Source organism: Pezoporus occidentalis, unplaced genomic scaffold (genome assembly GCF_034315485.1).
Source record: "Pezoporus occidentalis ecotype Australia unplaced genomic scaffold, CSIRO_AGI_Poc_V1 ctg105, whole genome shotgun sequence".
Classification (NCBI taxonomy): domain Eukaryota; kingdom Metazoa; phylum Chordata; class Aves; order Psittaciformes; family Psittacidae; genus Pezoporus; species Pezoporus occidentalis.
The window spans coordinates 864,757-890,174 of record NW_026912832.1 but is presented as its reverse complement, the minus strand read 5'-3'; the positions used below and the strand labels follow the sequence as shown (position 1 = coordinate 890,174).

General features: G+C 38.2%; 1 protein-coding gene across 2 annotated transcripts in view; it reads left to right on the top strand.

Annotated features, from left to right (window-relative positions):
- Positions 1 to 25,418, top strand: part of COL4A1 (collagen type IV alpha 1 chain) — a 123,672-nt gene that overhangs the window by 76,904 nt on the left and 21,350 nt on the right. The window contains exons 16-41 of one of the 2 annotated variants that reach the window (XM_062619285.1): positions 1,571 to 1,615; positions 1,822 to 1,875; positions 2,357 to 2,398; positions 3,262 to 3,355; positions 4,014 to 4,049; positions 5,604 to 5,768; positions 7,586 to 7,681; positions 8,548 to 8,631; positions 9,349 to 9,419; positions 12,026 to 12,217; positions 13,017 to 13,185; positions 13,586 to 13,678; positions 13,773 to 13,877; positions 15,066 to 15,163; positions 15,466 to 15,616; positions 15,942 to 16,055; positions 16,441 to 16,608; positions 17,159 to 17,248; positions 18,161 to 18,313; positions 21,152 to 21,250; positions 21,342 to 21,431; positions 22,288 to 22,427; positions 23,321 to 23,451; positions 23,556 to 23,632; positions 24,366 to 24,464; positions 24,981 to 25,031. In XM_062619285.1, the coding sequence (XP_062475269.1) occupies positions 1,571 to 1,615; positions 1,822 to 1,875; positions 2,357 to 2,398; positions 3,262 to 3,355; positions 4,014 to 4,049; positions 5,604 to 5,768; positions 7,586 to 7,681; positions 8,548 to 8,631; positions 9,349 to 9,419; positions 12,026 to 12,217; positions 13,017 to 13,185; positions 13,586 to 13,678; positions 13,773 to 13,877; positions 15,066 to 15,163; positions 15,466 to 15,616; positions 15,942 to 16,055; positions 16,441 to 16,608; positions 17,159 to 17,248; positions 18,161 to 18,313; positions 21,152 to 21,250; positions 21,342 to 21,431; positions 22,288 to 22,427; positions 23,321 to 23,451; positions 23,556 to 23,632; positions 24,366 to 24,464; positions 24,981 to 25,031 (2,707 nt within the window). Of the gene's footprint in view, positions 1 to 1,570; positions 1,616 to 1,821; positions 1,876 to 2,356; positions 2,399 to 3,261; positions 3,356 to 4,013; positions 4,050 to 5,603; positions 5,769 to 7,585; positions 7,682 to 8,547; positions 8,632 to 9,348; positions 9,420 to 12,025; positions 12,218 to 13,016; positions 13,186 to 13,585; positions 13,679 to 13,772; positions 13,878 to 15,065; positions 15,164 to 15,465; positions 15,617 to 15,941; positions 16,056 to 16,440; positions 16,609 to 17,158; positions 17,249 to 18,160; positions 18,314 to 21,151; positions 21,251 to 21,341; positions 21,432 to 22,287; positions 22,428 to 23,320; positions 23,452 to 23,551; positions 23,633 to 24,365; positions 24,465 to 24,980; positions 25,032 to 25,418 lie in introns of both variants that reach the window. The other variant, XM_062619294.1, reaches the window with a different exon arrangement.

The window sequence follows — 25,418 nt, the reverse complement described above, 5'->3', positions numbered from 1 at the left end:
TATCCATACAACGTCTACATGAGTCATGCTTCATCTTTCATAGCTGAGCTGGTAGCAAAACCATACATTTTCTACATGCAAACGTACTTAAAGTGTTGCATCTCAAATTGTGGGTCCTCATAAACTGTTAGAAAAGGACCAGCACATGTATAGGTGTTGAATTGTACTTTAATCTGAAAAAGAGAGAATCTTGCTCTCTTCTGTACTTCAATGTCAAATGTTCCATATTCCTTTCAGTAATGACATGTGATGGGATTATCCTTGCTGCGTATGATTTTTTACTCTTACAGTAAATCAGGGCTTGAAACCAGAAAAAGTGGAGAAATGTTAGCCTAAAAATTGTAGAGGAAAACTGTTCTTTGAATTGTTAAAAAATACAGCCTTCAGTTTCTTCAGAGTTCCCTGAAAAAAGTTCTTAAGATATTTTGTCTATAATTGTTGCTGTTCAAGGAAATCATAGCTACTTCTGAAATTGAGATAAGGCTTGAAAGACGAGCAGATGAACAAACTTGATATTCTAGTTTCATGGAATGAAACTGTATGATTAATTCCAATCACAGTGAACATTTGAAGATTCTTGTGACTTTACAGCTCATTTTTTTAATTAATTGTTTAAAATCACTTATGAACTTCTTTATAAGATACCATAGCTGCACACTTTGGTGGCCTGTTCACATTTGTTTTATCATTTTTATCATTCAATTTCATTGTTCTAGACAGAGTTTTTTGACCTAAACTGATGGGATTATTTTTCAGACTGAATTGCATGCACTATTGCTTTGTTCATTAAGTATATACATTTTCTCATTTTATGGGACATACTCATACTGCTTATGATACACATACAGTCTAAAGACTCTAACACCAACTAAAAGCCAACTTTCACTGGGTTAGGCTACAAACCTAGGTGCCAGTCCCTTCATGGTCCATAGGAAGAGGAAGGGAATGCTGAAAAGTAGGTTAGTCCATCTAGGTCATTTATCACTAATCTCATCTCCTCTATAGGCTTAACACAGTGGTCTAATAGTGAATCATTTTGCTCTGGAGGAAGAAGTCGGGGATTCCAGGTTATCATATGCCTTGTGATTTGAAATTATAGCTTTCAATTTACCACTAGATTACCCGCTGTCTGATATGGGGCTGCTCTCCAAGCCTTCTGCTGAAACTGAGCCACTGAATGTCTATGAATAAAGGTTTTGTGAGGTTGGAGAGTATATATATAGAAAGGGATTACTATGAAGGGAAATGTTTCTGGGTCTGGTTCCAGTTTCCTGTGCTGTTGATAAATTTTTTCTTGAATCCTCCTTGACTGGGAAATCCATATGTTATTCCTGGATCTGGGAACAGATTTGCAGGATTTTATTTAATTCTGCAGCTTGTAGGATGTTGAGTAACATAGGCATTAGGCAGGCATAGTTTGCCTGCTTTGTACCGTTTGCAGTTAGCTGCATTAGCACACTTTAATTCATGCATTAAAATAGTGGTTGTTTTGTTCTAGTGCTTCACCCACTGTATTTAGAAATTGCATGTGTGTAGCTGTCTAAGTAGAGTGGAACTTGGTGTTTTACAGGGAAAGCCAGGAAAAGATGGTGAGCCAGGACCTAAAGGAGAAGCCGTATGTATTTTACTGAATTTCCAGTACTGTTTCTTGTAGTTTGTGTATTATAAATGGTAGAAATTTTCTAGCCACCTGAGTTGTTTACTTAAAGTTGTTGCTTTTGGTGAATTAGTGACTGGCTTAAAAATTTAAAACTTCAATGCTGCCAGGGCTAAGATGCAACTATACTTGTCTTTTCTGGTTTTGCTGTCTTCTGCACACAGGGTTTGCCTGGTGGGTTTGGGATTCCAGGACGACCCGGGGAACCTGGTGCCAAGGTGTGTAGTAGCAGCCTTCACTTCCCATCACATAGAAAGAGAAGTTAAGAGCTTGCATGACGTATTCATAGATGTGCATTAAAGCAATAAATGCATATTAAGCAATATTAAATGAATGTAACCAAGTTGTAAGTAAAGTCATCAATCAGAGTCTGAGAAAAGTCAAAATTAAAGTAGTGTAGGTATCCCTGGTTGAGATCTCTTACACAAATTGATTAATGCAGGCTTTATTTTCATAAATTCTTTGCCCAGCCAGCATATGTACAAATGTACTTTCCTAAAAAATCCAGTTTCTCTTTACATAGCGTAAAGCAGTACAGGCCTGCAAACTAATTTTTTACTGCTTATTATAATGGTCCAGGTACTTACCATTTGGAATTTGCATGATTCTGTATCAAAGTGTTCATTAGCTAAGGAAATCCTATTTCATGGGGAAGAAAATCTGATCTGTATTTAAAATGCGCATTGTATTTTGATTTAGGGTGACAAAGGTGAACGAGGTTTTCCAGGACCTCCAGGAAGAGTAAGTCAAATAAATTACTGTTTTATTTTAAACTTCAGTGAAAACATAAGTTCTGTGAAAGCCAAAGAGCTCAAACAATGAGGAAATAAAGAGAGACTGTGTGTGTTCTGATCTCATTCTAATCAATCATGTCCTAATTTTCTCTTAATGAAAACAAAAGTTGGATACAGTTCTTTTAAGTATGTTTGAAATTTGGGAAAGGAGCTGTGAAAAAATATGATTTTCAATTATTTTGTACTGTGAAAATAATAGGCATTGATAATCAGTAGAAGTATCCAAAAGAGAATTCAAGAGTAAGTCTGTCAGCCTGCAGTCTGTAATTTTTTTAACATTTCAAATAAAAAATGGGATTAGTAAGCAACAAATAGATTATTGATGGTGCTGCTTCACCAAGAGGGGGGAAAATTCCCAACATCTGCTGATTTTATATTAAAACTTGTGCATACTTCCTGAGTATTTTATTCTAAATATTAGTATCCCATATGTCAAGCTCAGATCAATGTTAGCAGAAATCACCAGAACATAGTATTTTAAAATTAAAGGTAATACAAACCTTAGACCGCGCTGAGGTTTCTTGGCATCATTCTTGTTCAGAAAGGTGCTATAAAACTCTCCACTTAATCCTGCTACTTATGTGAAGGACTTTGGTAGAACAGGATATATTTTTCATGGTAATACCTCGGCAGCTACATCCCACTCACAGCAGTTGTTACACGTCACTAAAATTGCAGATATACCAAATCTGCGCAAAATTGATAGTACAGACCAAAATGGCCTCTGTACCATCAGGTCAAGAAGGGAGAGATACAAATGAGGGCACTGTTGCATGTTTCTAGTGTCCTAGCCTTTGTCCTGTGATTCAGATTATAGATACTGGACCAGTAGATATGTTTGGTGAAAAAGGAGAGCCTGGACTTTCAGGTTTGCCTGGGCTGAAAGGTCAAAAAGGTGAAAAAGGTATGTGTTTTGTCTTTTTGATTGAGTTATGATTTTGGTTTTATTACTTAATTTAAATTAAATTAAATTAAAATTGCACAATCTGTGAGCTCAGGAGCTCTGTACAACAGTGAAATGTTCCAGTTATTTAACTTCTTTCAGGTTATTACATTTGATGGTAATTTGTAGGACTCTTTTCCTCATCATAAGTAAAACTGCCTTTCAGTTACAGATCGGAAAAAGATAAACTAGGATCTGGTTTTTATGGCAGTTAAATAATGCAGTGAGATTATTTAAGATGGAAATCAGTACTAGCAAAAAAGAGGATAATAATACAGAGAATCTTGAGACTTCTTTAAAAAAGTCAGTAGCTAAATTTTAAAATTTGGCTTCCATAATTTATAAAATACTTCAGTAAACAGAAATTAGCAATCATCCCCTTTCCCATTTTCCCTATTATAGACCTTTACACTATTGAAGAAAGACCAGTGGAGAAGATGGGTCACAGCAGGGCTTTTTGCCTAAGTGCATTGTTTGCAGATATCTGTAGATTATTTAACTTAACCTGTGATTCAGTACATACTAGCTTCTAATGTGTACTTAAATAACATGTGCTAAAAGTTCACTGATGTTTGTTTTTCTGACTTCCTTGCCTAATTGAAAACCTCTCTTTCTAAAGGTTTCCCTGGTATACAAGGAATCCCAGGACCTCCAGGTATGAGTTTATGGCCACTGATCACATTTTTCCTGCGTTGTTCTTGGGTGAAGAGTCCTCTGTAGCTACTGCCAGTTACTTGCCTGACTTACAGAATGCCCAGGCAGTGGCCTCTCCAGATGTCTAATCATCCCCCTAGACCTTTCCTGTAGATTGTTCTCATGTCTCTGATGTTATCCAGCTTTACCCTTTGTGTAGAGCCCTGATAACTTCCTGCTTAAATTGAAGAAGTACTGTGCACAGGTCATCAGAGATAGCCCGGACAGTATGGCTCCACTGGGCAAGACTTATTAAATGTGAATATGTGAGTGGATATATGCATATGTACCTATGTATGCATACTCATATATAATTTTTATGCTCTCACTTAAGCTTTGTATGTGGTTGTATGAGTATAATAAAATAAGGTTCACTGGGAGAAATAATGGCATTTATTTCATCAGTCATTCCTGAAAGCTTCCTACTTTTTTGTCACTTGCTGTAATAAGAGTTATTTCTTTTGCCTGCAGATGTTGCCAGTTTCATAGGCAACAATGCTTTACCTACCTGTCTTCTTCACATTAAGACAACGCTGCTATTGTGTATATATCCACATGTACGTGTGTTTGAACTGAACTACAATATTTGCTTTTTTAAAATCAAGCAAATCCTCTGTGGAAACCTGACTGTAGTGCATCCTACAGGGATACTGCTGTTACTTCCTTTGCTTGCCTTTTCTGTCTTGACAGTGAGCTAAATATGAAATGAATGTGAGCCAGGGACAGATAGTTTCTAGGAAATTTTTCACAGTTTAGGGAGGAGATACTATATACCGTAGGCTGCAGTAGTCTCTAAAGAATTCTGTATGACAAGGAAAGAAGAATGGTAGCTCTTAGTCTGTCATTACCCTGCAGAAATTGAGATCTGTGTGACTTTCACGTCTTTCTGCAGTGTTGAAGAAGGCTGAAAATGGTTTAGTAATCATGTCTAGTGATCAGTTAAGAACTGAATTAACTCATTAAAGTATGAAGACCTGTGTGGCAAACAGGTAAAAGGAGATCTTAAGCAGGCTTTTTCCCTAGCTACTTAACTGCTTTTTATTGGCTGTTGTTTGCTTATTATTCCTACAGTTTTAGTTTTAGCATTGTTGAAATTTGCTAGCATTGTTGAATACTTATTTACAGAAGTTCCTAGACATGCTGTCCCTTTCTAGGTCTGTTTAAGATCTGGTTTATTATGAGACAAGTGTGTAATAGTTTCTAAGTGTAATAGTTAAATTAACTCCTGTGTTGCCAGTATTACTACCCAGCAAAAGTTGTTTCAACTAAATCTCAGGCAGTTAGTATAGAATAAGTGTGTTTGTCTAGGGACCTAACTGAAGTGAATTATTCTGAGCTGTAGTGAGTATGTAATCTCGATTTTGTATAAATCACCTATAGTAAAACACAGTCCCTTTTTTATTGTGCACTAACATTTCTCCATTTCTCTCTGAACCCTAATGGAGGCCAATGTGTTGTTAATGTTACTGTCTTTTCACTTGTCACTTCTTTCATGTATGTTTTACTATGTCCAAAGGTCGTCCACTGCCAGACAGGGTAGGATCACCTGGTGTCCCTGGAGAGAGAGGTGAAAAAGGTGAAAAGGGTTCTCCAGGATTCGCTTTGCCTGGACCCCCAGGAAGAGATGGTTTCCCAGGTCCCCCAGGGTTGCCTGGCCCACCAGGTCCTCCAGGCAAAACAGGTAGGTAAAGCATTCAGTTGCTTTTCACAATGAAGATTCAGTAATGCACTCTGCATGCACGTAAACAAGAAAAATGCAACAAGATTATAAAAGCTATAATCAGAATGCATCTTCATCATGGAATAAATATATCCGAGCTGTTAATGGACCAAGAAAAAGCTGTTCCACGGTGCAGCAAGCTGCTTGCTTCCTTACTAGGACAAGGATTCTTTGCTAAACTATTTTTTTTTTTAATTTCTTCAAAAGTTCATTGTGGACTGTTACAATATAACCAAATAATTGACCTTAATGTATACTGGTTTCCTCTGTGTCCTAATGTTCCAACCTAGAGATATTTATAGATCTTCAATTTAAAAAATAACAGATACTTATATTGTTCTTAGCATGAAAGATAGCCGTTCAATATCACAATTTACAAGTCTGCAGTTCCAATCTGTGTAACAGATTGAACACATGTAAAAATTGCAGCCTGAGGTACTAGCCTGCCATAAATTTTTATTGTAAAAATTATCTTACAGGAGAGTCCACACATGGTTTATAGAGGTAAATGAAAAGCTAGTAATGATATGATAAATATGTAATAATTAGTAATAATAATATTATGCATCTATGTATAACTACATCTGATGAAGAAATAGAGAGAAAAGAGAAAAAAGATTTTTAAAGATGAAATTGTTTTGGTTTTGCTCTGCCGCAAAGTAATGAAAAAAGTACATACAAAAGTGGTCCGTGCTTAATAGCTCCTTACAATTGATGTTTTAAGTCTTTCATTGGAGGAAAACTTTTGCTATAAGTGATACTGATATTGTGAGTTATATCGTCCTATCAGAAAGAATGATATACCTATTACAGTAGCTTAGCTAGTCTAAAGCTGTAGAAAGGAACATTAATGTCTGTGGAATTCCTAAACAAAAAATATTTTGTTCAAAAACAGTTTAAGATGCCCTGTTGTTGCTGTATTTGTCAATGAATCCATTTGCTAATGAATCCATTACCTAGAAAATGGAATTAAATAGTGAAATCTTTCCTTGGCCTAAAAATAAGAGCAATTCCTGGTTTTCATACAACATGTTTCTTTTACTGCTTAATTCAGCTCCTTCCCCAGACACCTGAGCTTTCTTCAAGTACATAATGGGAAACAATTTGTTTTCATTTAACTGTTGTTTGTCAGGCTTTACATTGACACTTTCAGTACTGGCTTTGGCCAAGATGATGTCATATTGTATTGGGTCAGAACCTGTGCCATTATCATCAAACAGAAGCAGCACAATTTGTATTCTCATATCAAGTCTGCTAAATATTCTTATTTGTTACCTATTTCAGTTCCTAATATTATGAAATTTCTTGTTTTCAGGAAGCTTGATCAATGTAAAGAAGTTAAATAAATGTTAGCAAGCTGCTCTTCACCTACAAAGTTTCCTAAAATATTGGGAAAAAAAAAAAGTTGCAGTACAAAAACCTCTAATTAATTAATTTCTTCAGAAGTCAATATTCTCCATTCTCTTCAGGGTCAAAAGAGCAATTTTCACAAACAGCACTCTTAACTAAGTCAAAACTTAAAAGCAGATTTTATGTGAAAGTTGTTTGTAACCTTATTATGGTAGAGCTTGTCTTTTCTTTGTAATGCTCGGCGTTTCTTAAGCAATGTATGTGGAATCAGAATACAGAATCCCAGTTAAATTTGTCAAAGTAAATAAAATAGAAAAGTAAAATGCTATCCTAACTTACCACTCTTCAGCTGGGCTATTCATAAATGCAGCCCTATAATGGAAACTGGAACTTGTCAAACAATATTCTTCATTGTATTTCCATTGCAGATGGAATCGATCAATGCCAGCAAGGGGAACCTGGTGCACCAGGTAGTCCTGGACTTCCAGGGAGAGATGGATTTCCAGGAGAGATGGGAGAGAAAGGTAATACTATTTTAAAGTGATTGCTTGCAAATGCTCTGTACTCTGGAGCTTGGGTATGTAAAAAGGCTGAGCAAGTTAGTCTGGATCCAGAGAAAGCATGCTTGAAGTTAGTTGAATACTTCATGGGCATGGAAGACTTTTCTTGAGTCTCTTGTGAGTAAAAGAAGGATATTGTGTTTTGAGTTGTGTGACACAAACTGCATTTACATTTCTGTTGGCCTACACATTGCTGTTAAGTGATAAAGGATAGTGCTGGGCTGAGAAGGGAGCAGGGAAGAGAGAAAGGGTTGAGTATAGCCCCATTAAGTGTAAATTGAACTGTTCATGGCAGTTGAAGGTGTGAATTCTGAGATAAAGAATTAGAGAGGGGCAGATGATTTGGGAATGGAAATGGTTTATGAATCATTGCCACAAGTGTAATTGAAGCTAAAATTGTAACACCTATAGATAGCACTGTCAACCATGGGTTTTAACAGCATTGACTAAATGGACATATAAAAAAAATGAGCTGCACTCATTTACACAATGGTTGATCCTTCCTAATCTCATTCTGCTCACTGCTTTTCTAAAGATGGAAATTGTAGTTAATATTAAGGTTCTTTTTTTTCTGCTTTAATCTATTTTTCTATATGCAGTGTATATTTCTTTTTTTCTTAAGTTGATCTTCATTCCATTCCTTTAAAATTTTTTAGAAATTTGAATATAACTTTGCTTTTGCTTTGAAGGATGTAACTAGAAGTAGCACATTTATTCTTTCAACATGAAGTGTATTAAATTGACATTTGCCCCTGAATCCACCTGCTTGCAGTTATCTTAAATCTTTTCATTGTTATTCATTAGCTTTGTGGTGTGATGTTTTTTTTAAGGTGACAAAGGTGAATCTTGTGCCTTATGTGATAAAGTAGGACCTCCTGGACTTCCAGGACCACAAGGACCACCAGGGCCAGCAGGTAAAAACTGATTAACTACCTGGAATTAACTACATAGGCTAAAATCTAAAAATGTATTATATATGATAAAATTGATTGCATTTTGTCCTACTAATCAAATTACTTGTGAAACTAATGTAAGGAGCATGGAATATTCCTATTTTGGGCCTGATTCCACATTTCCGAAGCAATCAACAGTTACTAAGGGGGCAAAAATTTGCCACAGGAAGGGTCTTTGCAAATTGTGGCCCAAATATTTTCATAAAAGATTGTGAAAGTTAAAAATAATCTGGGAAGCATTTGCCCTGTGTGCCCAGGCTTGGCAGTGGCCCATGCATACATTCCAAATCCTAGCATTAAATTCTGTGGCAAAAAAAAATAATTTTTCTGCAATCAGATGGGAGAAATTCCACATGCAAACATGTTTGTTTGTTCTAGTGGCTGTTGAGAAAAAGTAGTACAGTTTAGGTAGTTTCAAGACTGCAGTGGTTACATGATAGGTCTAAGTAGTAAGGTGAATTCATTCCTAAATCAGATGAATCATCAACTTCTGAATTTATGAATGCAGACTCATATAGCACAAGAGCACGTGAATCCAGACAACCTCACTGACTTTAACAGCATTATGTTGATGTAAGTGGGGTGAAATGAGACACTTTGAGGAGGATCGCAAAGAATTCATGAGCTATTTGTAAATGCACGTAATAAATTTAACTGTATTTTTGTCTCTGTGATAAGGTTTTCCAGGGCAAGTGGGTTTCAAGGGTGACAGAGGCTTACCTGGACTTGATGGCCTTCCAGGGGTACCTGTAAGTAATGCCTTGCCAAATGCTATATGTCCTATGAGACATGCAATTAGAAAAACATGTGATCATCAGTGTGGAGGTATAATAGTTCTGTTTAAAAGCAGACCAGCACAGTGATATGATAAAATTGAGGAGCTATGCCTAGGAAAATAAAATAGGAGGCATGATTGAGCTATGAGAGGAAAAAAGAGTGGTCAGAAATGGGTTATATTTCTGTGTTTGCCCATCCTATGAACTCAGCAGGACACATGACCTGGCTGACCAAGCTAAGCAGTGGAGTTGAGTAAAAAGTAGGATTCTGCAGGAAACCGGTGTAGGTCTGCCCTGTCCTTCTGGTGAATCTTTGCGGTAATTCTTTGCTGTTATGTACATATATATTGAGAAACAGTGCCATCTAGTGTAGTATAAGCAATGTAATATTCGCATGCAATATACTTTGGCATTTTGTCTGAGTTTTGGGAAATATGTGCAGCATGTTCCATAAAATTTATTTACTTAGGAGGGAAGCTAAGTAGTATTGAAGAAATAAAGGAAGTCTCTGGAAGTGGATAGTATCCTGACAATATGATCACTTGTAAATTATGTTGATGCAGTACAACAGGACTCTTAGTGAGGAAGGGCAGATATCAGAAGCATGTAAAATGTAACACAAATTACTCCTAGATGAGCACTGTACTAGTACAACTACATTTGATCTTGTCTGAGTTCACTTGAGTGTCCCAACATAGTGTGGTATGCTGTCAAGACCTACCTTAGCATACATGTTCCTGTAGTATAACGTGAATTTTGACACCATTCCTAATGTAAGTAGACTGAGTTTGTCAGAGTCTTCCCAGACTTCTTTTTCCAAAACCTTTTTTCTTCTTCCAGCTGATCACTTTTGGGAATATAACTTCTCAGCATTATTCATGTGCACTAGCTTTAACACATACGGGAGGTGCACAAACTCCCTCTATCACTAGTGGTAAGAGAGAAGCACCTTCAGAAGTTAAACCAACCCCTGCATGAATTCCTTCTTCAAGGAATCTGTTTCTTTCCCTTGAGTATGAATAAAGCCTAGATGCTTGATTTCAGACAATGAAAGTTAGCTAAGATGGAGTCCATTCTCTATTTCTACCATGATAAATAAGATGATGTTACTCGGCGAATGAATTTACTATAGTATCAATGGGATCCTTGAAAGAAATAGTGGAGAAAAATGAAAGACATCCTAATATATTTAATTTTTTGGGGGTTTTGTGTCTAGTATTTGTTCTCAGCACATGTGTTGCCACACCTTTATATTTTCCCTTTATTGCTTTTTAAGTTCCATTCATGTCTTTCATCAGACAAGGACTGGCTGCTGTTCTGAATTCTTTTAAGCTTGTTTTGCTCCACAGGGTTCAGCCAGGTGGTGATCCAGCATATAGTTTAGCTTGGAAAAACTGCATAGAGACCAGCCTCGCACACTCACATTGCTTAGAAACATGCCAGAGCCAGATTCTGATCCAAGACCCACCAAAGCTAATGGAAAGATCACCTTTGACCGTGTTCTGGTTCAGGTTTAAGTGGAGGGCACACATCAGTCATAATGAGTGGACATTGCCCATGAAGTTTGTGCTTTACTACCCTAGTGAGTAGCTCTGATTCACTTGAAATTAGAGAGACTGTTTCTATGAGAAAAGTTCATCTAAGTCCTAGAAAACATTTAGGGAAAAATTTGAATTCTGGAAATCCTATAGGTATATTATTAGGTAGATAATTTCTTCCAGGGATGCTTAGAAAGCTCTTTTCTGAGCATGTGTGTAGTATATTGATAGTACCTACTGACTGTGATTGTTAATTTTACGAAATTGATTAATGTTAGTAGTGAAGGGAAATGTGGGTTTGTGTCCTCTAAATGTCATAAATAAACTACCCAGGGAGAAGCTTTCATCCTTCAGCTAACCTTAGCTCTTGTGCAAATAATGTTTGAGTTTTGTGTAAGACAGTCAATTTCGTAGATAATCTATATATTTGATGAATAGTTAATTTAAAAGGTTTTGAAAGAAAGAAAATAATGGAGGGCTTGTATAAGCAATTTAAACCTCTAAGTTTGGCTGAGTTTGCATACTGGAAGTTTGTTATTTTCTTGTATTAGTTCTGCTGGTATTGTAAATTATCATGGAAATGTAGAAGTATATTTTTTGCATTTGTATCAGGGAAGTAGGTTCCACAGAGTTACATAATTCAGCATTTAAAGGTTGGGGCAGACACTTCAACTCTGAAAATGCCTTTTTAAAAAGCCTTACTTACGTTAATGCTGATATTGCATAAATAGGCATAGCTGCAATCCAGTATTGAAAATTCAGAGTATGTTTTTGGTATCTTGGCCTGCAGGTCTTGTGTAAGTGTTGTCAGTTTATATGTACATTCTAAAATGTGATATGATAAATGACAAAATGGTCAAGATCTGAATTAATTTCTTATTCACACTTCTGTGTCCTAGATTCATTTGGCCTTCTCAATTGAAAATTTAATGGTTTTGCATGATTTGGATCTACTCTTTAATTTCTAAAGTTTTGTTTTCTTTTGCATCAGTTGGAGGGTTGGTAGGGCAACCGATGACATCTGACTTTATGAAATTTCAGGGGCCCCCCGGCACTCCAGGACTTATGGGCAGCCCTGGGGCAAAAGGAGAACCAGGAGATTTTTCTTATGATTCTATCCTGAAAGGTGAAAAGGGAGATCCTGGTTTCCCAGGACAACCAGGTATTCCTGGAAGAGAAGGATTACCAGGAAAAGATGGATTGCCAGGTCTCCAGGGTCAAAAAGGAGCACCGGTATGTGTGTTTATTTATGTTTACATACTATCCTATGCATTCTGTCTTTCAGATCAAAATTCACATGTTTCTATGCCCTAACATGCTTTATGTTTATTTGCCTCATTTATTGTTCCGCATCATGTCCTTACCTTGAGTAGTTCATTCTTTCTCAGAGGGAGACTCCATTTTCCCTGGAACTAGTGGGGAAGAAGGTCTTTCAACAACAGACTGTTTTAGATTTTGACCCTTTTTTGCTTGTCATGCAAATAAGTGATCTGACTCAGATGTATTCAGCATGGGGTTGCTACTTTCAGGGCTGTAGAGCAGGGATACTTCCTCCACAAGGTTGTGGGCATAGATAACAGTTTTGCTCCATTCTCCCTTCTCACAGCTTAATAGAGAGAACTAATGTTGATGATTTAGCTGATCCCTGGAGATGATTGAAGGAGTGCAGCTATCCAAATAGAGATTGCTAAGGCAGGGTTCAACTCTGTTCTAGCATACTTCCCTTCTTGTGGAAACTAATGCTTCAAAGTCTTGCAGCTGATACAGATGTGGAGCTGAAGATGAAGCTCCCTATGCTTCCAGATCTATCACTGGGAACATAGCCTCCATGGTCCAATTAATTGCATTGCATACTAGTTATAATTTCCATGTGGAGCCCAGTTTCCACTGAACTCAGTGATAGAAAATCCACTTTCTTTAGTATTACAGATACGTGTGCTAAATCCAAGTTACAGAATATTCAGAGAGGATGATGTGTTCTGTCTTGCCAATCAATCAGACAAAAAGTACACTTATACTTTCCTAAAATTAGGGTACAGCTGGCTTGAAAGGAGAACGTGGTCCCCCTGGCCAACCTGGATTCCCTGGAGTACGTGGTGAAAGAGGTTTTCCTGGCCCTCCTGGGATAGGCGCTGCAGGGTTACCTGGTGACAAAGGAGACAGAGGCTTTGCTGGAACCCCAGGTTTACCAGGCCTTCCAGGTAATGCTGTAACATGCTTTAAAAAAAAACCAAACAAATAAACCCAAACAAACAAAACCCAAGACCAACATTTGTGCCCTTTAAGTGATACAACCTGCAGGACCACCAGCATTTAAGACTGAAATAAAAAAAACCTTTTTAATTTCAATTAGTGTTTGATTTCAGCAGTATAACTGCTAATCTTTGAGAGCAGGTTTCTTGAAGAATTTTTTTAGGCCAAATGGAATGGATTAGCTTCATCTTAATTTTCTATGAATCTTCTACAAAAAAACTCCCTAATAAGACAGTTGTAATGGTATGGGTGGACTAATATTGCTGGCTGGGTGAAACTCCCATGTTTAGTTTCATCAGTTCCTGTAGTTAATCTTTACATTACATCTTTACATCTTGACATTCACAGGAGCAAAAGGCGAAGCAGGACGAACTGTAACACTCCCTGGACCTCCTGGCGCAGATGGCCTTCCTGGGCCGCCTGGTTTTCCTGGACCCCAAGGTACAGTAGCCTGTTAATCTTTGATGATCATAATGGCTCTGTTCCCCAGAAGCTGGCCTTTGTATTAACGTTTTTCTTGTTTTCACTTGCAAAGGTGACAAAGGGGATCCTGGGCTTCCAGGTAGACCTGGCCTTCCAGGAGAAAAAGGGGCTATTGGGCAGCCAGGTATAGGGTTCCCTGGACCTCCAGGACCCAAAGGTAAGATAAAGTTATCCATCTAACACTGTTGGTATAACTGGAGTGTGGATGGAGGTATGCACTATCACTCAGCCATGGCTGCATGAGATTTGGGAGGTACAGCTAAAAAACCTTCGTTACGGAAGTCCACAAGCGCCACAATAAGCATACTTTCAACACACACTTGCTTTGCTTTGTGCAGTGATGTGCAGATATAGTATCAAGGCTACTCCCAGAATAGAAAGTGATATAGTGTAACATCTTACCTTGCAGCAACTGAGGTTGCTGAGAGATGAGATGACCTTTCTGAGAAATGAAGCACCATGTGTGGTTGGTTGAAAAACCATGCTGATGTAACATTTTTGGGACAGAGATAACTCTGCTGTGTCCCAGGTGGCTGAGAGTGGTTTGGTTAGAATACCAGCTTGTTCAGCATAATTTTAATCTTCCCTGCATGGCCATTGTCAGAGTATGCATATAGCTTAGAGGGAGTCTAAATGCTTTGTATTTTGGGGAGATGTGCTTAATAGTACTGTTACTAATTTAGAACTGGATGACTGGGTGACATGGTTTATTGAGACAGAGTCTTAGATGACATGATTTAGTGTGCGGTGTCCCTGCCCATGGTGGGGAGGTTGGAGCTAGATGATCTTTATGTCTTTTCCAACCCTAACTATTCTATGATTCTATGACTGAGCTTTCAGAAGCCACCTAAATCCCCAAAGTTCCTGTTTGTCTTCATTATTATTTCATTTATTTGACTCCACACACCAATGAACTGGAAGGATCAGGAAGACATAACAAGCAGAAAAAGCAGATTTTTACCTGTGACTACCTCCAGTTTTTCCAAGATTATTGTGGAATGAGCCTGAACAGAAAGAAGAGGCCTGTTGCATCTGGAAAGGGATTGTTGAATGGTCTTTGATGCCAGCAAGAAAGGCATGGCATATCAAACACATTTCTTTCAAGGACCCTTCCTTGAATTCAGCTCTACCTATTGTCTTTCCTGGGGCTTAGCCTAAAAGCTATATTTTCCACTCCCCAAGACCTTTGCCTGGGAGAGAACCTTCATCTCAGTTTATTGAGCATATACTGGTGTTGAGTGAATGGAAGATGTGAATAGTTCCATTAGAGGCTTGAAGAAACAGCTGAGGACACTTACAGGCAGAGACAGTAATGATGTGAGTTTTGTTTTGTTTTGTTTTATAGGTTTCCAAGGTCAGCCTGGCTCACCTGGTCTTCCGGGGACCCCAGGAACCCCTGGCCTGGATGGCTTGCCAGGTGTACCAGGTTTACAAGGTCAAAAAGTAGGTGTCACCTGGTACTGCTATTTGTGACTGTCCTTGCTAAAAAGAATGTGTGTAAAGATCCTGCTCCTAAAAAAAAAAACAACCCAAAGCTTTCCAAACTGTCCTTTTTATGTTTCCTACTATGCACACAAAGGAACAGAGTAGATGGATGAATGCTTGACATTAACACTAAGGGGCTTACAGCTCTCCCCTGTAGTCATGTATAGTGGTTCAATAGCCTCTGAGTGATTTAAATAGTCAGTGAATGAATTCTTGGTTTTGATGTGTTGATTCCTAATGTGTTGTGTTTCTTTGGCTAGGGTGAACCTGGTGTAGGAATCCCTGGCCCTAAAGGATTGCCAGGCCCTCCAGGCCCAGCTGGCATCCCTGGAGAAAAGGGAAGTCCAGGACTGCCTGGTTTACGTGGTGAGCAAGGCTTTCCCGGCATACCTGGACAGCAAGGATTCAGAGGTAACATTGCCAGAAATATATTCAGATCTGTAGTTGTATTTCTTTTAAAGTTACTCCCACATAGATGCAGCAAAAAGCCTATTCACTACTGAGATGTCCTGCTGGTATCTGCCCTTTTTTCTTCTCCTTATTTTCTTCTACCAACCACCAGTAAGAAATGCTAGCAGCAGAGCAGCCCTTCCTCCAAGCAGAGACAGGGAGGCATTATAGGCTCAAATGATGCCCTGTTGGCCAAGTAGTTAAAAACACCCTGTCTAGCATCTTCAGCACAAAGATTTCAAATGACGTCGGAGGACACTCAGTCTCTGCCTCTGTTTCCCCACAGGCGACCCGGGCCTCCCAGGACTGCAAGGCTCGCAGGGCCCTCCGGGCGCACCGGGGCTGGGCCCACAGGGATCGCCGGGACCCGCTGGGCAGCCAGGACCACAGGGACCACCAGGTGAGAGGAAAGTACTCTGCTTAGGAGTGGAATTTTGGTATAAGTAGATACTGGTGTTGGTAAAAGCATTGCTTGTGAACTGTTTTGTGGTATCAGGTTGGTGGGGGTGCATGGAAGGGCATGTTGGTGGGCTGCCTCTGTCTGGTCCAAAACACAGGGCGAGGCCTCCAGGAAATGCCTGCCATTTTGTTTGTTATCCTCAGGTCATTGGTAGATAATATATATAAGGTTAGAAAACGAGGACTATTTCTGCTGTCTGCCTTTGGGTCTTCATTCTTCATGCTATGTAATTCCTGAACCGCAGGTGGACATTATCAGATATTCTTGTTAACCACGTTCACCATGCTCTATTAAGGACTAATCCTGTATCTGCTTTTTTTCCTAGGGTTTCCTGGAATAAAAGGAGAAAGGGGCTTTCCTGGTATCCCAGGTCTAGATATGCCAGGACCAAAAGGGGATAAAGGTAGCCCGGGCCAGCCTGGAGTACCAGGGTCTGTGGGGTTACCTGGCCTGCCAGGTCCGCAGGGGGCCATTGGACTCAAAGGATCATCAGGTAAACAACTTTTCCCTCAGAAGCCATCATCTTTGACTAGTCTTTTGTTAAGTTTTGGGATCATGCCCTTTCACTCAGTCAGGAATTGATCCATCAAAGAGCCCAAGCCTGGGAAAGCACGCAGGCTTACATCAGTAAAGCAGCTCTGTGCAGATGTAATTGAACTGCTATTCAAGTCCTTTGGTGGGTCAAATCCAATGACTTGCAGGGACTAGCTTTTAGCCTGTAATAATAAAAGAGGATTATTCTGCACGGTTTCAGTGACAGAATGGGGTTTTAATAATGCCTTTCTTAATGATAGCATTGTTTACTGTAATAGGAAATTTTAAGAATCTATCAAAAAAAACATTACAAAGTTTTATTCTGGTTTTCATAACACTATTTTTTACTGTTGTTTTCTCTATCAGGCTTTTTTAAATCATCTTCTTTGTCCCATTTTTCCTTAAGTAGTGCAGTTCCTAATATGGTAGAGAGTAAATGATTCTGTTTTGTGTATTTCTTTACACTGCTTGCTTTGTGTCTGTTAATCACGCTTTCACTTTGATTTCAGGAGCCAAAGGAGAAATGGGAGTTATGGGAACTCCTGGATTGCCGGGAACTCCTGGACCAGTTGGAGATCGAGGGTTGCCTGGTGAAAAAGGTAAGAGAGATTTTCTAAAAATCGAAGCTGTAAAATTCAATTTTCTTGGCAGAAGGCAAGTCTGGAAATCACCAAATTGAGTATGCTTGGCCTAAGGAATGTTTTACGTCAAGTAACTTCCCTTTAAGTTAGAAATAGCGTAATTTAGAAAGCCATATCCTAGGAGCTGTCATGTATTTGAGCACTGAGCCATGATTTTTGATCCATTCTTCAACAGTGTAAAGGTTTGCTAGGTGCTACAGATATTACTCCAAGGAAAGCACTGTATCTGAAATTATAAAAATCCAGAAGGAAAGTCTTATTTAAATTCTTCAGATAATCACAGAATCATGGAATGGTTTGGGATGGAAGGGACCTTAAAGATCATCTAGCTCCAACCCCCTTGCCACAGGCAGGTACACCTTCCACTAGACCAGGTTGCTCAAAGCCCCGTCCAGCCTGGCCTTGAACACTTCCAGGGATGGGGCAGCCACAGCTTCTCTTGGCAACCTGTGCCAGTGCCTTATGACCCTTGTAGTGAAGAATTTTTTTCTAATGTCTAATCTAAATCTCCCTTCTCTCAGCTTAAAGCCATTTCCCCCATCCTGTCAGTACAACGTTCCTCTCCAGATTTCCTGTAAGGCTCCTTTAGGTACTATAAGACTGCATTACTGCCAAACTCCTACCCCTGTTATTTTCAGAGTCTAAAATTAATGACTGTGAGGCAGGAAAAAATATCTCAACTTTTTGACAGAGCTGTTGTGAAGCCCTGGTATGAAAGTCTTGATATTAGATAAATGAGATGTTCCAAAGCATGGTATTCGGTTCTTAAAATCTGAATGAATAGCTAATTTCATTTGTTCATGTTTACTGGATATTTTATTAATTATAAATTTATATGTCACTATAATATTCTGTGCTATCCCTTTATAGGTAGCCAAGGTTTCAAAGGTGTAGTTGGTCCACAGGGTGATCCTGGTGTCAAAGGAGATAAAGGTGAAGCTGGCCTTCCAGGAAAACCTGGAACAATGGACACCATGGATATGGTTAGTCTCAAAGGCCAAAAGGGAGATCAAGGAGAAAAAGGTAACTTTAGTTTCTAACTGTGGGTAAGTGTAATCAACACTATATACTGTTAAGCAGCAATGCTTTGAGTTCAGTTGTATCTTAGTTTTTGAAGTAAGATTAAAGTATTTCACACAGCAAATGCAGATACGTTTCTGGTATCTTTCAACTCCACAGAAATGAAGATTAATCACAGACAGAGAAAGGGGTTTGGTTGGATGGAAGAAGTTCCATTTGCCCTTGTAAAGTCCATTTTGCCTCTTTCATCTGAATACTCTCAAAAGAAAGGAAATTTTAAAAGTAGAAACTAGAGCTTAGCAGAAGAGAAAAGCTGTCTTTCATGTAAACCTATAACGGAAACACTGTTGGCCATGTGGCCACTGTTGTTCATGTGGCCATGAAGACCAACTGATACTGTAAGAAAAAGTGGGTTGCCTTTTTTTGGCACATGTGTTTTTTATGACCTCAGGAAATTTCAGGGAAGACACATTGTATGCCATCAATACCAAAAGATCAACTTATATCGCTTTAGAAACATCCGGAAATATGCAGGAGAAAGACAATCAACTTTCTATTTAGAAACTTAATGATGGTAGAGATATTAGGGGGTTTTAGATAATGCATTCTTCTTGGACTTTTATTTTCAGCATTACATGAAAATTTAGTTAAGATCATTTTCTCTTTTGTTTTTCCTGTCAAAGAAAAGATAGTGTATATTTTTTATACTTTCATTATTTGTCCACTTTATGTTGTGATTTGCTTTTTATTAAAAATATCCCATAAGAGTTTTTAAGTAAATGATAACTGTTTAGTTAAAATAGAAGTGTAAGGCTTAGAAGGGAGCTACTGAGATCATGAAGTTTTCCATTTCCCTCAACCAGATCCTTCAGCCTTTCATTATAATTCATGTTTTCTGAAATCATTATCATTCTTGTTACCCTTTCTGACTTCTCCCCAGTTTGGCTGCATCCTTGTTAGAGCACACTTTGCGAAAACAAGTGAAGCACTTCAATTTGGGTCATGCTAGAATTAAATTTCCCTTTCTGAAACAACAGAAAACTCAGTTTATGATTAGTTATAATCCTTAGTATTTTACTTTTAGACTGGTGCCTATGCAATTTTTTTGATGCATGCTTTTGACTTCTTATCACGTATGTGGTGTATTGCATTTTTTGAATTTCATTATGTTGATTTCAACTTTTGCTCGAACTCTTCTGCCGTCTAATTCTGTCTTCTTTTTAAGGCTTTCCAATTTAGTGTCATCTGTATGTTTCATCTATTTATTCTCCATTGGGCCCAGGACAAAGCACTTGAGACTCCTTTTCAGTTTGGCAGTGATTCACCAATAACTGTGCTATGCTATATCTGAACTATGGGAACAGGATGGTTTCCTAGGCTATGTACCTTTTATGACTATGTCCTGACTTCTTGTTAGAATGGGACCTGGGCTCCTGTGTCCTGGTTGGGTCTCAGAAAAGCCTAGGCATGTGGATAGGAAGTGTCTCCAAGCTTGGACACCCTTGAACTGCAAGGGAGGGCAGGAGCAAGTATGGACTGCATCTGTCTCTAAGCTAAGGTGCAGCCTCTAAGAGTATTTGATGAGGCTCCCAGTCTATAAAGGTTTCACCTAGATTAATTTTCTCATTTGTTCCTGATCTTGATATGTATGGTTATATGAAAAGCTTTAAACCAAATCTGCATAGGTTGTTTCTCATTACTTTCTTATCTACTGCTGAAGTTGACTGATTGATAATTAGTTTTATTTTCTTTCCAGACATCCGAATTAGGCACACTGGTTACATGTATATAAAGAAGCCTTTGCTGAGAAATTCAGATAATTGATTTCTTTGGTTTCTAACTTCATCTCTCCAGCACTGATAATGAATGCTTACTAACATCTATGCTGTACCTTTTCCTGGCCACACAAAGTCTAGAGATTGGCCTGGCTCATGCAGCCTGGAAGTTTAGGTTCCAAGGAGATCCCAGCCTTCTATTTTTGCTGTTATTCTGCCCATCTCGTCTTCTTCAACCCAAAGATATTTAGTACCAGTAAAGAAGAATAATCTAGTTATTCTTTATAATTTTATCATCTGCCTTCATCTCTCTAGGCATGAATATCACAGTAATGCTTTAAAAAGCTTCTAAAATACTAACTGTGCAAAAAAGACACAGTATTTTTATGGAAGATGATCAGTGATGTTTAATGAAAAAAAAGTTTCGGACATCTTGGGGCCTTTTGAATTAAGTCTGCTTCCTTAAAAACATTCAATGAACTGTTTTTAGTAACCTATTGCCCTCTGCCTATATGTGACACTAACAGAAAGGATTATGACCAAAAATCAGGGACCTTAAACCTAGATAAGAGGCACACTACAAAATAAGAGGTGAAGCTTTCTGGAATGATGAAGATACTTTAACATTAGATAGAACTGAGGGAACAGCAGATTTCTGGCTGTGAAGTGGTTGTTTACATGTACCTTTTTCAACAGCAGGTCAAATCAATAATTTCTGTTAACACCTGAGTCTGGCACTTCTGAAGTAACTCATTAATCTGACTCAAACACATGTTCAATTGCAATTTCATTTAAAGACATAACTTGCCTTGTAATTTGCACAGACACCTATAAAATTGTAATTGTTTACTGCCTTTCCTCAGCACTGGTTTAGTAACTGGAAAGTTGTGTTTTACTCAACTGTGACTTTACTGTACAGCATCTTAAGCTTGAATTCAGCCATTTCCTTATTCAGTAGAAAGAAGCAACAGTGATCAAAAAATAACTGGAAGGACTATTATATGGCATTACAGTAGATTTTCATAGAATAGAACTCTCTCACTGTGTTTGCTTTCTTGGTGTCCAGGGGACCATGGACCAACAGGAGAAAAAGGGTTACGTGGGGAATATGGAGAACCAGGAATTCCAGGGAAAGATGGTGAACCTGGTACTCCAGGACAGCCAGGTATGTCTGAAGCTAGCAACAGAGAGACTGTTCATCAGGTATTTGAAACCTTGTTAATTAATGGGACTTTTAATTTCTCTGCTGTCCGTAGGACCAAAAGGTGATCAGGGCCCCCCAGGATTCCCAGGGGATCCAGGAGTTCCAGGACAAAAAGGATCGGTTGGTGAAATGGGTTTGCCAGGTACTGACTGCTGGTAATTTCCTGCTATTGTTTTCCACAAATTAATATAGAACATTATGAGACCTGTATAGGATATTTGTTGGAGTAGATCTACTAAATGGTTGCACTGTTTGCAGTGTCTGAACTTTAGACTTTTGGGACACTGCTTTTTCAATCCTATTGTGATATACAAATAATAGGATGGTTTCCTAAGTTTCTACGTGAGAATCATTTAGCTGGATTTGTAGGATTTGTGTATTTGTATCAGGCAGGCAGTTTTCGAAGTGGTACCTGTTTTTTCTGTCTCTGTCTCTGCTAGTATATGAACTGCATTAAGCTTCTTGTGTATTTACCACCTTCTAAAATGTTTGGTGTGTTGCTGTCTACTGCCTTTTAACTACAAACTGTAGTGGTCTAGGTCTTTGTGAAGGGAATTGGTAAAGAATAGAATGGAGAAGAACTTATGTCTCATCACGGAAACTTGGTCTCTATTCAGATGGCCTTGTGCCTAGATATTTAGGAAATCAAAGGTGGAAGACTGAAATGGTAAAGTGGGACAGAAAAATTTTCTACAGCAGAGTCCCTTTGTCACTGTTGGCCTGTTAGAAATTCTTCAAATCAACATAAAGTTTTATTCAAATCTTACTTTTAGCAGGAGCTCTATCCAAGATTATGACCTTCTCTTATGAGAAGAGCTTATCTTCCCATAAAAGTCGCATTTACTGAGTGAATCTCAAAAGTTAATTTGCTACCTATTTTTAGTGAGTTCCATTGCTTTTCTACCTCTGAATGACCAAGGTAACACTGAAAAATCATAGTCAACACTGCTAAGGTAACACTAGTTCTGATATATCCATTTTTCCTTTTCTCTTACTAGGAACACCTGGAGAAAAGGGTCTGCCAGGTGTACCAGGTTCACCAGGCACACCAGGGTTCCCTGGGCAAAAAGGTGAAAAAGGAGACAAAGGAGCACCAGGTTTTCCTGGAATTGGCTTTCCAGGGTCTCCTGGTGAAAAGGTATTTATACCCCTAAGGATTTAATAGTCTGTCTCTACCAAATACCTTATTTGAAAAGACACTGTTGGTCTTTAAGCTATCTTATTGTATTTTCAGATGTGCTTATTCAAGTACCCGATGAGAAACTTGAAAGGTATACATATGTGCAGCTTTAGGTGCATTCTGTTTGATGGGACCACTGTCTCCAAGATTTTTGCTTAGAATTCTCTTCAGAATAGGCTAATTTACAGTGCTAGAAATGTGGGTGAGGGGAAGAACTTTTTAAAAATGCTAAGTAAATAAAGTGAAAAGGGCTTTTTACAAACAGAGCAAATAATCACACTGAAATAGTATTTCTGTACTTTGACAAAAATACTGGGAAGCTGAAAAGAACTCTAAAATGCTCAGATATTACTGAAGAGAGAACTGTATTAATACAGTTCTCTAAAGTTAATCTGATCTCTAATACTGTTCTAACAGGATTCTCATTTGTTTCACATTCTTTTTCCTAGCTATACAATGGCACTAATAATGAAATTATAAATAATAATTGTAAAAATAAAGCCAATCTGGTAGCAAAGTTGCTGAAGACTTAAAGATTGTTTTGAACTGAACCCAGGACAATAAGCTAAGAGGCTAATTTGGTAGAGACTTTGTAAAAACTGTCATAATAATTCATAGAAAACTGTTCATTTTCATGAGTAATATGTGTGTATTAAGCAGTTGCTGTAGAAGTCAGTAATTCTGATAGTGGAATCTCATGCCAAATTTAATCCTAAATTACTTTGTTTATAAATGGAAAAAAAATTCTTTATACGTCTGATGGTTCAGAGGGGTGACATATACCATTGCTAACAGAAAAAGCTGATTCATAATCAATGTGTGGATTTTATAACGTGTGTTGCTTCTTCTAGGGAGAACCAGGAAGAACGGGTAGTCCAGGTTTATCTGGAGATAAGGGTGAAAAGGGTAGTGCAGGAATTCCTGGAATGCCGGGTGCCCCAGGTCCCAAAGGATCCCCTGGCATAGCAGGATTTCCAGGCAAGTCTTTATGCTTTAATAAAACATAAATTGCCATGAAAAATTCATGTGAAACTTATATGAAATATCCTGCATATAAACCCATGTCTTCTTCCTTTCTTTAGGAAGCCCAGGCCGCCATGGAGAAAAGGGTGAAAAAGGACTTCCTGGTTTAGCTGGCATTCCAGGTTTAAAAGGAGAACCAGGTGAAAAAGAAATATAAAACACCAAATGCTACTTAAATTATTGTTCACCTCCAGTTAGTGGCTAAAACAAATACAGTGGCATCCTACACTTGTTTTAGCTCAGCTATTTCCTGCTACATTTGTTCATTTCATAAGCAAAATAAGACAGCACTGTTTCTCAGCTAAATCTGAGTCAATGTAGTGTGGGACTAAGACTTCTTTTACACTGTTTATAGAAGACATTTTACCACCTTCCACAGCACTGGTTGTTGCTATAGACATTATTTCTCTTGTTTCTGAGTTAATTTAAAAGCAATAAAGTTGATCCATGGGCCTAAACCTCAGTCACCACACTAACATCATTCAACAGATGTTAAAGAGGAATAAGTCCATTTATGAATATAACAACATTTTTGAACTTGGAGTCTTATGTTTTTAGTTTACTGGCTGCAGGACACATCATCTCATTGGAAAATGGGCTGTGCCATTCACAAGTCTTTGCTGGAGTTCATGCACTTTAAACTCACTGAAATTCATTATAATTAGCTATGTCAAAATTGGTAATACTTGAGACCTGTCTCACACTGATTTAATTCAGAAGTAACCTCAAAGAAAAATTACAGTGAAATCATCATGCAGCTTCTGCTTGGTCTCTGTGGGAGCAAAAGAATAAGTGAAGCTTTTCTTTAGAGGAATAAAAGGTGTAACAAAAAGTCTGATGAAAGTGAAATAAAAATGGGAATTTTTTTTTCAGGTGAACCTGGCCTTCCAGGTCCTGCTGGTTCCATTGGACAGAAGGGTGAGCCAGGTTATGATGGGATTCCAGGTGCTGCCGGTGCAAAGGGTGAACAAGGTACTGCGACTCTCGTATTAAGTTTATGCGCTTCAAAAAAACACTGAGACAGGCTACACAAGAGTAGCTGGTAGAGGGGTGTGCTGGGTTTGAGGTACTTTGAATGGAACCTTAGAAAATAAAGTTAGTATGCTGTCTTGCAAGTTACTATCATCCATCATTGTAAAGATGATCATTTAGATGAGCAACTGTGTTTAGTCAGTGTAATCTTGTAAGAATTTATTTCACAAAAGCTGGCAATACCTCAAAGAACTGGTATATTTTGAAATTAATTTCAGTCTTCAACTTTGCTGTGAAATAATGGAGCAGGCTTGCCTTTTCTTATGGTAGGGTTTTCAGTCATATGGGACCCATTTTCCTAGATACAATACCAATATATAACAAAGTCTCTGCACTGAAAAACTTTTGCATAAACCGTTTATTTAGATTTTATACTTGCTTAATAAATTTTTGTTCATTACATGTTAAATTTAAGTCTGTTCCATCTTCTAAGTTTTTTCTGCTTCTCTATTACAGGTGTTCCAGGTAGAGGAGTTCCAGGATTTCCTGGTGCAAAGGGAGATAAAGGTAAAACGTTTTTTTAAACAAGTAACAAACCTCCCTCACAACATAATATAAACATACTTCTGTAATTCAGACATACTTTCTACTTCATTCTTTCACATGCTGTACCTTTTCAGAGTAGGCAGAAACTCTGAGAGGTTTAAATACTTTCTGTTGCAGCGACAGCATCTTGGACATGAGTTAGCTATACCCTAAAATAGGTAATTATTCATAGTGTGGAATTTACTGCAAGCTGTGCTGTGATGAGGTAATATAAATAACTCATGTATTTGTGTGCTGTGCTTTTGACTCCAAGTATTCCTGGTTTTGTACTAATTTTGCAAGAATCAAAGTCTAGTGAGGCACCAGACAGCTAAAGATAATAGTTTCATGGCCAGGATACTGCAGTAA